General features: G+C 37.3%; 1 protein-coding gene across 6 annotated transcripts in view; it reads left to right on the forward strand.

Annotated features, from left to right (window-relative positions):
- The window catches only part of LOC139150877 (uncharacterized), a 116606-nt gene extending 108212 nt beyond the window's left edge, over nucleotides 1–8394 (forward strand). For all 6 annotated transcript variants that reach the window (XM_070723312.1, XM_070723313.1, XM_070723310.1 and 3 more), the window contains 4 exons: nucleotides 5380–5506; nucleotides 6119–6327; nucleotides 6879–7013; nucleotides 7449–8394. In XM_070723312.1, the coding sequence (XP_070579413.1) occupies nucleotides 5380–5506; nucleotides 6119–6327; nucleotides 6879–7013; nucleotides 7449–7497 (520 nt within the window). In that variant the 3' untranslated portion in view covers nucleotides 7498–8394. The remainder of the gene's footprint in view (nucleotides 1–5379; nucleotides 5507–6118; nucleotides 6328–6878; nucleotides 7014–7448) is intronic.
- Nucleotides 8395–12794: the final 4400 nt, after the last annotated feature.

Genomic DNA, 12794 nt, shown 5'->3' on the forward strand with positions numbered 1-12794 from the left:
AACTTCCATATACTAAGCACTTTCTTGAGATGAATTCCTCTGTGACCAATCAAACATGTATTTGCATAAAAATTAACTTGATTATCATGCAAGTATACCTTGGAGCATTCTACTTGTCAGCTTTTTATCTTTGTAATATCGCCGGAGATTGGCCGCTTTTATTGGTTCATGGGCAAGCACATATCCCAATATCCCAATAGAGTGAGTTGGCTTACAATAATAATATGAAAGCCGTGGAGCGATGACATTCGGTAAGCGATGACTTTGTAAAAATTCCACATGCTAGCTTATCAATGAATGTGGAAGTGTTCGCCTTATCAAAATCTGATGACTAAAATGTGAAATTCGACGCATGCTATTTTCGAACATTCCTGTTTCATCAAAGTTTTCAAACAACACAAAACCCTGTGCCAAACAATTCGTTTACTGTTTTCGTAATGTAGCGTTCAGCAGGATAAGCTTGTAATAGAACATATGTGAGACAATACTCAGTGACATAATCAAACTAGAACGTTTGTGTTTTTTCGGGGGTTTTTTTTGTTTTGGGGTTTTTTTGGATTTTTTATGTAATCTCGAACCAACAGGTTGCCCCAATAACAGGTTCGTTTGAAAATAAAAATATAATACAAAAACGAAAAATATATAACAGTTACAACGTAAACAAACAGACAGGAGAATTCACATAAGAAAAAACCAAAACACAGCAACACAGCGAAATATACACAGAAATACATCCAGATAAAATTAATCATTCAGAAAAAAGGATCTTACATAATCCATGACGAAAATTACTGAAGTTATTAAGAATAACTAAATTTTGCTTGTTACAGATACAATTAAAATATGTCTGAGAACGTGATAAAATGAGTGTTTCAAGATATTCGTACGTGCTGACACTGGTCTAAAAAGAACAGCACGACGCAATGTAAAAGCAGGAACGTTAAAATGAATCTGTGCAAGAACATTTGGTACACTATAAACTGAGTGAAGGATTTTATAAAGAAAAAGAGTGTCTAAAAATGTTCGCCTGTTTTCCAATGTGGGAAGGCGAAATTCATAACATAGGTTACTATACAGAGCCCTTGAGTAAGCCATCGATGAACGGAAACAAAGATACTTGATAAATTTTATTTGGACTCTTTCTAATTTCTTTATTAAATATAATTGATGAGGGGACCAGATGGGTGAGCAGTATTCAACGTGGCTTCTGACGTAGGAGACATACAATGTTTTTAAAACTTTGATGCTATTAAAATATTTACAAGAACGCTTGATAAATCCAAGCATTTTAAAAGCCTTTGAAACAACGTGGTTAATGTGCATACTCCAGTTAAGTTTACTTGTTAAAAATACACCAAAGTCTTTTACAAAGTTGGTGCGAGTCAAGATAGTTTGCTTAGCACATCTGTAAGGAAATATTTTGACGTTTTTTTCAAAGTGAATGAAATACATGAACATTTTTTAACATTTAATGACAACTTCCATTTGCTCGTCCACTTCACAACCTGGTTGATATCTTGTTGTAGCTTGATGCAATCGGACATATCAGTAATGGCCATAAATAACTTGGAATCGTCAGCATACAAAGATAAATTTGCATGGTTCATGCATTCAGACATGTCATTGATATAAAGTACAAAAAGGAGCGGACCCAAAATAGACGCTTTGGGTACACCTGATGTGACATGTCCCCATGATGACAGTTCCCCGTCAAAAGCTACCTTTTGTAAACGATTTAATGTGATCAAAAAGGTAAATCGAAAATTCAGTATCTCTTCGTATTGAAAACCTTCAACATTTTCTTTCTCAGTAAGAATGACATTAGACGACATAGATCTGACATCACAATATCTAATCTATGTCAGTTTGCTTTAACACATTCGCATTCGATATGTTGTGTAGTTCGGGAAATAAAATATCTGAGACAACTTTCAGAAAATATGCTTCATAATATTCCCTGAGATATCTAATTAGGTTCATCGTCTATACTTAAGTGCTTGTCCGCGTCTGCTTCCATATTTGCACTACTTTCACAATTTTATTGTTCATGACCCAGCAAAGCACAGGCTTGATCGATCAGTGTATCCTATAGGAGCGGTAGCACTGTCTGATCAGCTGACCGTCATACTATATAATCGGTTCAGGTTTTAGGTGAGATTTATGAAAGTTTCGCAGATCTCGACAGGAAAATACCTGACTATTTAGTTAGTACAAAACAAATGTTAGCATCGCATAATACGTTATTACGTATTAACTGACCAGGTAGTTATTTCAATTACATTGGTCGAGAAGAGAGCGTAGAGCAAGATGGTTGACAGCTCTATACAGTCTATACCGATATGCCATCGAGCCCCTAAACTAGCATTGTACTGAAAGTTGATACAGTTTTAAAATTGTGTCGGTTACATAGATGGAGCATATGGCAGCGTTTATTTTATTTTGAAGTATGATCTAAGAACTGCTTGGAACAGTTAGCTCATCATAATATCTATGACGTCACTTTTTGTCGTCTGTTTGAGCGCATTAACGATTAACGATACAAAATGCTCGCCTCCGTTTTAGGGAACGACGTTTGTAAGATTACTACTACACTCTTCTGCAATGCAGTTTATCTCTGCGCGAGACATAAGATACAATCACACGTTGATATTACAATGATACGATGGCATCACATTCCACAAGTGTCCCTTCAGTACAAATCGCTCTGCTCTGTTTCATGGCTATGACGGCTGTAAGATTAAGACTGTTTTCGTGTCGTAGATTATTAACAAATCATGTTTACAAAGTTTACAAATTACACCCGAGTCGTTCAAGAACCATCGCGTGTAAACTCTTCGCTTTCCCATGGCGTATTTATCAAAGTCGTTTTATCAATAATGTGTGAGTAATGTTTTTTTTTTCTATTTTGATAAATTTATTTCTTGCGGTTCAGAGTTTGCACGGACGGACTGTGAGACGTCGGTTCTGTTTTGCTAATATGGAAATTAATGTGTTTTTAAATTTAAACTGATAACCTAAATATGTAATGTTATTTGACAGTTCGATGACCCGTCTTCGTCCTTGTCGTAAATGTAGCTTGAAAGTCAGGACCAAAACCAAAAAATATATTATTTCTTGAATCCGGAGTCATGAAATGTGACCAGCTAAGTTAAAAATAAATCGTTTGACATATCTGTGCCGTACATTTTTCATTGCATCAAGGTGTTTTAGCACTTGTAGCGCATGCGTAATGCGGTGTATTTTGACTCAGTCTGCTTGCGATATTAGATATGGAAGCTGCAACTTTACACCAACTCATTAAATGTTTGCAAAGTTTAAAGTTTGTTTGAAGAAGTGCGCCTGAAAACCCTAACAGCTGCAACTCTCTAAGTGTCGGTGTAAAGACTTGTCTCATGAAATGCGCGTTCTTCGATTCGCATCGGACTTTTCATCACCCAAATTTTCCACGTCCACATGCTAGTCAATGTTAACTTCTGAAATAAGAGGTCAAAGGTTTAAAATGGACGTAAACCGACGCAGTAAATTATCATCCGACAACCATAATCAGTGGAAAATTTTCGATATAAAAAAACTCCATGTTTCCGAAAACTGACGATCTTCGCTTTGGAAGTGAGTTATGACTTTTTAATTGTTTAGTCCCTAGCACTTATTTTCCAGAAATATAATTTTTAATGTCACTTGACCTGGACTTTGAACAGTACAGCTACTTAACATGACAATTAATCTTCAAGTTAAAACACGATGGATCAAATCTAACATAGAATAATATGAGAGGTCTTTGCGTGGTCATCGAAATGTGTGGATGGTCACCTAGCATTTTATAAAATCTCAATTACAATATGTCAAAGTCGCTGTAAAACGTCACGATGATGATGGATGGTTGTGATGATGGATGGTCCATGGCAACGGGCGGGTCATGGACTTCACACAGAACAAATTTGTAAGGAGAAGGTTTTTATAAAATGGAATTTACAATGGAGTTACCCTTGACATATATATTTCAAGACCGTTGCTAGCAGAAGGTTGGACGTACAGACTTGTCGTGATCATTTTATTGGAGGTTTGTGGACGCATTTCAACTTGCAAAGGGACCTTTTACAAGGGCAGTTAGCTGTACAAAGCTTATTGTCCTTTGATGATCAGATAATGTGTCGAATCGGTTCTTTAATTAGTCAGGCATTATAGAATAGACAATTTCAACCATTTTTATTTGAATGTTGGTGTCCCTGGAGACCCTTTGACCTGTGCAATCCAAGGTCGATAAAGTGTGGCTGTTTATCATTCTGTTTGAAAAAGTGGCTGATGAATAACTTCGACCGACATGTTGGCAGACTTTCTGCTTGTGTTTCATTAAACAGATCTCCGTTTTAACATATGTTCAAGTGACTGCTACTATAGTAAATCATTAAAGTCAAAAAATGGCCTTTTAGAGAATTTTTGAGTCAAAAAATAAGAAATACTTAACTAGAATAACCATATAAGTGTCAAATGCAACTTCAGAGTCAAGTCGCTGTACAAAGCTTATTGTCCCTTGATGATCAGATGTGTCTTAGCCTAGTGTCAGTCTGTTCTCGTCATGAAGGAGATATTACATCGCTGGTGCAGCAGTCGGGCCATTTGCATAATTTTCATGAGATAAAAGAGGTTGATGTTATCATTTGATTCATTGTACGTTCTTTCTGTACACCTGGACTTAGGACTGGTACACTTTACCGACCACTCAAAATCCTTGCCAAGTAAAATAACTGCCTTCATAAATAACATCAAATTTAGGAATACAATTTGACAGTCAAAACAGCTAATGTGTGCCTTTGACGTGAATGTGCATTTGTGCCGTCAAAGCTGGTCGTAATGTGTCAGATGCGACAACTGAAGCTGTGACTTTTCATTTATTATCCATTGTCAAGGTATACCATGTCGGTAAAGTACATTCTCTTGATTAAACCAAAAATCATGTCGAAATGCCATAATTTCAACATGTCAATGCAATCTGTAATATCCGTTGTTATTCGAAGTTTTTGGTGACTGAACTCTCGTCCGGACAAATGTTCATTTGTCAACAACAAGCACTGCCAATTGTACGCAATGCATTTTGCTAGCAAAGGCTGTACTTCGTATCTCCATGGATGTAAAAAATAGACATCCATGGTATCTCAACGAGCTTTGGCTAGACGATGCAGACTTGTTTTGTAGAAGGAAAATAAATCAATGAAAATGTTGTCAAGATTTCCAGTGAGCAGCCGTAGTATATAATTCTCTGAACATCTTACGAATTTGAATTTGACCAGATTCCTGTATAATGCTGTGTTTGCAGCTGACAGAATAAATGAAGGCTAAAATCGGTGAACCAGAATCAAAATCGCCTGTTTTGTTTTCCAGCGGTGGTCATTTCAATCCAGCAGTCACTTTAGGAGTGATGTGTTCTGGCGGTATTCATCTTATCCTAGGCTGCCTCTACATTGTATTTCAATTGGTCGGAGCCATCTGTGGATCAGCTCTTGTCTTGGTAAGATGCCATGATTACCAGAGACAGGACAGACTCTGCTTACCAAGGTCAAACTTCACATTGGTTGGGGGGATAATATTGGTTTTTAAAAAAAATCCAACAATGTGTATTGTGAAAGAAAGAGTCAGAAAATGTTTTAGAAAGTAATGGAAAGATGTGGAAAGGTATGAAATTTATGCCTTTACTGAGGTGGTGTAACAAAGTCATCTCCCCACCATTGTCTTTTTAGATCTTTAAAATTTGCTAACACGTTGACATTTTGTATCGCGTAAGAAAATCATTATTAAGATTATTATGTTCGACTTCCCATCTTAAGATCTCGTAAGATCGTCAATTAATAAAATATTAGATACAAGTTTACTTTCGTTGATATTTGTCAAGTAGACCCGAAAATCAGTCTTTTAAACCACCTTAACATCGTCTGTAAGTTGCAATCGATATGCATAGTAATATGCAAGTCGCAAGACCAAGGCCAAGTCTCTGGAATTGTTCTATTTTTGTTTTGTGTTATCTTAACTGCATGGAAAAGTGACTGTTTGATTTAGTAACTGTGAATGACGTACGTTTTTTGTTTTTTTGTTTTGTTTTGTTTTGTTTTTGTTTTTTTTGTAGGCTGTTCTGACAAAAGAACAGTTCGACTTCATCAATGGGGGCGCTACATTACTTGGCGCAGGGATCGCAACAGACAAGGCTGTTGGTTGCGAGTGGGTGCTCACCATGGTGTTGGTGTCAACCGTGCTACAGACAGCTGTTGACAGCAAACCTAGCAATTTGGCACCGTTAGCCATCGGCATGGCTGTTGCAGCTGATATTTTGGCCGGGTAAGTCGTCAGCAACGGTAGAGCCTGTCCAGCGTGCTTTTATTTTTCAGAACACAGCCAGTTTAATTTTGACTTTTTTGTTGCAGCAAAATCAGTTTCTGTTTTAAAACTTACTGTAATGCATCAGATACTCAATACTTTATATATATATATATATATATATATATATATATATATATATATATATATATATATATATATATATATATATATATATCGAAGTATACAGATGTCCTAGTGGGAAATTACAGTGCTCGATGCTAAAGCAGAGCGTTATAAATAATATCACAAAATTACTTCAAGTGTAAACCATTACTTTGTACTTGATGTAATTTTGTGTTTATATATATATATATATATATATATATATATATATATATATATATATATATATATATATATATATATATATATATATCGTGTCTCTGTGCGTCTGTGTGTGTGTTTGTGTGACACACGACTTTTATGGCCGTTACTTTAAGTCTGAAATCCTTGCTATATCCACCATCGAAGGTGGTAATAACAATACGTTTATCTGTTTATCTATGTAGCGGGACAATATCTGGAGCATCTATGAACCCAGCTAGAAGTTTTGGACCGGCTGTGGTATCTGGTATCTGGACAGACCAATGGGTTTACTGGGTTGGACCACCCGCTGGAGGCATTTGCTCAGCTTTAGTTTTCAAGTGAGTTATTATCTATATCTGAACAAATCCGGGAAAGTTCAGTGCACGAACAATTTGTGTACGAAGACATCGATGCAAGAATTATGACGGCGAAATGTACAATACATTTACATCATATTGGTCCGATGTGTTTTGAATGCCGGAAACGAGCCACGGACTGAATTAGAGTAAATATTAGCGTAGTATTTTATAACGAATAACCATAGTTCAACACTGCCTCGTTTTCGTAGGAAGTTCGTATTTCGGTCAATAAACGTTCGATGTCGATCACTCGATTAAATGAAGGCAGACGAAACTGGCTGTTAATTTGCCTTTTGATTACTAGGAACGTCCGGCCTGGTCATTCAAAATACACATTCTGAAATGTTTAAAGCGTTGAAACGTCAATCGAATGCACTCTCTACTGTATTGTTGCTGTTTTTTTTCTCTTTTTAGACTGATCCTGGCATCACCTGACAAGAGATGGGTTTTGAAAAGTGACTAATCTAAGCAGCATATTCAAAAAATCACTGGGGAACTGCTTCATAAAAGAACACTCCTATGGTAGTCAAGGGGAAATGAACATCCATGAAACTTTGACCAATGTGGTCGGTACAGCCGAAGAAAGATGCAATCGCGATGTCCGCCTTTCCCTTCTTTCCTTGGTTTATGGAAATCTTATCAATATCCATTGGCATATGTAACACTTCTGCTTTATATTATCTGAAACGGTTCAATATCTTTCCACACTCACTGCGCACACACTACAAGTGACACATATCGTTCAGAGTCACACAGGTTGTAATTGAATATGGTCATGTTTTAGACATTGACGTTCTGTTACCAGGTAATTACATATTTATTGGGTTGCTATATATTCCTTGTTGTATCCTCTCTCTTCTGCTTATTATGTACATGTATCTTGACATTTTTCATTAAATCAATTATCATGGATGATGGATGTTTGATTTGCGACAGCTTCAAAATGGACAGATTGGTGCTTTGGCCAAGAGGAACTGCTGTACTAATATTGAGGGCGCTCGTCTTTTCGGCAACATACGAAATAGGTTTTGACAATGCTTTAAGTTTTGTGCACATTTCATTGGCGACAACAACGAGCGACGTTTGTTATGTAAGACTGGTACCACACGTGGAAAGCCACAAATACTAAATGCAGCTGTCACTGCCGAAATATGCACGGTATGTAAAGCTTCCGGGGTGGTCCGTTTTCGAACTCGTCTTCCTATAGATTCAATCATAGTCCCCCTTTTACTGTCAATGTTTCAATAGGTATTATGGAATACGTGGATACGATGAAAACGTATGGATCTAAAAAGTGGTCAAAACATATCGAATACTGCTTCTTCATGATGAAATAAACATTTCTTGTTTCGATTACAAAGATGTCTTTCGTGTTTTTTTTTCTATCGTGTTTTCGGAACAGGCAAGAAGAAAACAAACACAGCAGTGTGAGTAGTTCTAATTAGTTGTGGAAATTTACGTAACTTCATGTAAGAACGTCATGTTACTGTTTTTAGGAGTTACTGCCTAACTGTAAGTAACCGTTTATGTTTCACAGTTCTTATCGTAAACTATCCCCTCGCTCTTCACAAACTTAACATTCCGTCTTTAAGACGATGTGTTATTTTTAGTCTGAGATTTCAACTCAAATTGAATTAACTGATAATTATCAAATACCATAGAAACTTTAATGCTCTAAGCGGGAAGGAATATAAATAATACCGCAAGTCTGACAATAGCGTGTCCTTCTTTGAATAGTTTGAGATGATTGGATGTCGGTTTCGAGTTGTTTAGATTTAGAACATGCTATCTTACAGAGTCAGACGAGAAATCTTCTCAAAATGCGTCATTTGTCTCATTCACTTTCTACATACTGTCAGACATGTCATTACAATCTACACATAGGACTATTCAAACTAATACTGTCCATATTCATTCAAGTAGGTAGCTTTTGTGTTACGTAAGGCTAGAACTTTCAACGTTGCATGTGATGTTTTTCGATCGCTTTCCTAGTCTTGTTTATATACGATAATTTGACGGCCCTTTTCAAATTGTTTATAATCTATGACAGATAGGGGTTTACCGGATATGACGAAGGGATGATATGTTTTCTAGCGACGCTCTGTTCCAAAAGTGGCATCAAGCAGTAGACCATTTTTGCGAAGGTAAATTTATGAATGAATGATATTTCCACTATCAACATGGAGGGTCATGCTACATAGCTGTAAATAAGTAAAACAAAAATACACAAGGAAATGTTTTAAAAAGCAAATAGTAGACGGAATAGTAAAGGAATGCCAATAATGCCATTCAGAGATAAGAATGGATTAGGGAGAATCCTTTGCATTCAAGTCTCACAAGACTCAAAACTTTACCAACAAAACTAACTTTTCTACATCTCCAATAAGTATTAATCCCATGAAGACAAACAGGCATAGTTTTTAGTGACCATCCCAACTAATACTCTGCGTGCAGCACAGCGCCCCCATGGTCGTATGCGAGCCAAAGGTTTATTGTCCAACCTCTCTGGGGAGCAAGACAAAAACTTAGCCCAAACGAACAATTGTGTGGTTCCGATTATATGCTTTTCAAATGTGGGCTAAGTTGATCGGGATTTAATTTTGCATTTTCCTAATTCTGTTCTGTTTCAGTTGTTAAGAACAATGCAGCGACGACTAGTAAAGGGTGTTAAATAGAATAATACAACCTTGAAGTCGGTATCATTCTATTAAAAAAAACGTGTTGTGTGATCATGAGTATGTATACTCTACCTGAACTAAATACCTTCTTAATTTTTTTGTATTATTCGTGCTGAAACATCGAAATCAACTTTTGATATCGTGAAGGTTTGTTATGAAAAAACTGCAAATTTGAAAAAACAAAAATTCTGATTTTGTGTAGTGAATGATAATAATCAATATTGTGTCTTGTCAGCAGAAGTGACAAGATTGTCATGGAGCTGGAAATGTGTTCATCGTTTATATCTCCATAATTTCCTGTCCAGCATCCTCCAATTTTTCAAATTCTTATACTTCTCGAAACCGCTGAAAACGAAAATGAATACATTTTATGTTGACGTTCTTATGCAGCTTCATCAAAATGCCACATTGGTATTAATTTACTGCTGTCAAACAACGATACTGGAACACGAAATGAGTAGAGGGTTTTCCATTTGAAAAGACTGAAGACGTTCATCTAAAAGTGTTTCCAAAGTCAGTTGCAGCAACCAACAAAGAGTGTTTTGTCTCTGTGATCGTATTTGATAAACGAAGTCAGATTACGTGGGGATAAGCTTAGGGTATGGATGATCCATGTTAGACTGGCCCCCAGTCGCCTCGCTTTTCTAGGCAGCTCAGTCACTTGGCGTTCATCCCACGATCAGCGCTACAGCCTACCATTACCGCGTCGGTCTGCTGATGTTTACTCCTTCGATTTATTATATGTTTTGATGCTTACATACCAACAGACTTAATTGGAGCACGCCTAGTTCTATGGCGGTATACTTGCTCTGTTTCAACTACAAGAGCAGCCTGAATGAATGGCAAGATTGGCAGAAAAGGCTCAGAATTTGGCTGATATCTTAATCTCTGGATTTCATAGCAGTGAATTCACTCTATCAGAAAAGAATATACCTACTGAAGAGAGTTTTTTCTCGTCCAAGGACTTTAGGGAGCGTTCAGTTATTACGGCCGGGGTTGGGCCGGCAAATTCTTCCTGCGCATCAGTCAAAATAAGTAACCCCCGCCCCCGCTCATAGCAACAAAAAATTAATGACCCCTCTCTTAAGATGACAAAAAAATCATGACACCCCCCCTTGCTTGAGTAAAGCTGCACACACAAACACATCTAGAGGGGTGCAATAGAATTCAAAAAAAAAGATTCTCAGATTTTTTCAAATGAGCCCCCTTACAAACCCCCATCTGATTTGCTATAATTTCGAAATTACCCCTCAAAGGGCTTGGACAGAAATTACGCAATACTTTTGCACGAAAAACTACTTTTCTAACTATTTTCAGCCGAAATCGACTCGATTCCGATCTATGCCTACCTAAATCACTTAATCGCTCACAGACTGCGAAAAATTGCTCTCGTGACGTCCAAAACCTTTGTTTGCTGCATGGCGATGCACGGTCGAAGGCCCATGCAGTGGCCGGCCATTGGATACGTTCATGCGACGATTATACAGGTGCGCATGAGCTGCATTATTTCCGGTCTGGTTTGGGCAATGAAACTAAATCGCGATTGATTCATCTCTGTCGGAGTTGTCCAAAAAGAGACACTTGCCATAGTTTATAGCATCAATGTTGACCGTTCAGACTGAAACATAATGAAAGATCTGAAGATCGCCGTGATCGATGTCGTTCTTCTGTATACGTTTTCCTGAGCTTGTTTTTTACTAAATTGCTCTCATATTATCTGACGTTTGTTTGAAATCTTTATCAACTTTTCTTTCCCAACCAGGGCACAACATTACTTTTTTTTTACTTTCATAGTAAACTAGGAATCATTTAATTCGCAGATTAATAGACTCTTATGTTCTTCTTTGATTGTCTGTAACTGATTTTGCTATCCCGATATCGATATTGCGTTCACACTCAGAGGTGTCTGGAAACTTACGTCATTCACTGAAATAGTTTTTCGGACAAACTCAAGAAATTTGACAACTACTAACGAATAATCGATAAGATTTCCAGAGACTGGCAATAATGATGATGGTCATTTTACCGTCTTTAGCTGAGCAGGTTCGCTTGGCGGAAGCATGTATATAACGATCTGAGCTCCCATTTTTACCCTACCATGTGAGTGTAGTATTCGAACAAGTGAGATCATAATCTTACGCTGTTCCGAGTAGCCTGGAGATTTTTTATATTACAATAAATTGACCCTATCAAAATTACTCTTTTTTACATTTTGACATTCAGAGAATAAAATCATGTAGTGAATCATTTTTTTCTCCCTGAATATTTCTGAACATTGAAACTACTTTTTGACGGGATATGGATACTTATGAAATTAGGTGACCCCCTCGTGCTGTTTGAAAAATACAAGACCCACCCCGTTTGCAGTTTTCAAATTTAAGGCGACCCCCAGGAATTTTGCCTGCCCACCCCGGTCGTAATAACTGAACGCTCCCTTAAATTAGCAATCATGAGGTCGAAGAAGGGTAAGTTTCTTGTCTAGGGACTTTTAAAAAGCATTTAGCAACGCTTCAAGGCATGTTTTCGCTGGCAGTGACTGATTCATGTAATTATACCAGTCAGTTCGCTGCGATTTCACAAGATAAGGACTGGACAAAGATTTATACAATCTATTATTTAGGTCATGTCGGTTTGGCGGCATAATGCCAGGACATTTGCGAACAATTTGTGTACACATTCTCAAATTGGTTTACTGGAAGGAGAACAGATGCACTGGTCACAGACAACTGTGCAAGATCCTTTCATGCATCTCTTCCTTCCTTAGTGCTGTGAGATAATTAATTGTTCACAGACCTTGACCCTCCAACAGTAAAATTCCTTTATTCTGGCTTTTTCACAAACGACATACCTACAGAGGCAAAACAAGATATCCATGGTGTTCAAATTGTCAGCGGGCTTTCGCAAGGTTTGCCACTGATTAAGTTTCATCGCAGCTCACAGATAAAATGACATTCTTCAACGACTCATGACACTGACTGCACTTTGCGTACAGAATGCATCGGAACGCGCACAATTACATGAGAGCTCTGATTAAGAGACCCTGTCTTAAAATCTCGCATAAAATAAACGTGAAGAGAACCTG

The sequence above is a fragment of the Ptychodera flava genome, chromosome 15, assembly GCF_041260155.1.
Source record: "Ptychodera flava strain L36383 chromosome 15, AS_Pfla_20210202, whole genome shotgun sequence".
NCBI classification, from domain to species: domain Eukaryota; kingdom Metazoa; phylum Hemichordata; class Enteropneusta; family Ptychoderidae; genus Ptychodera; species Ptychodera flava.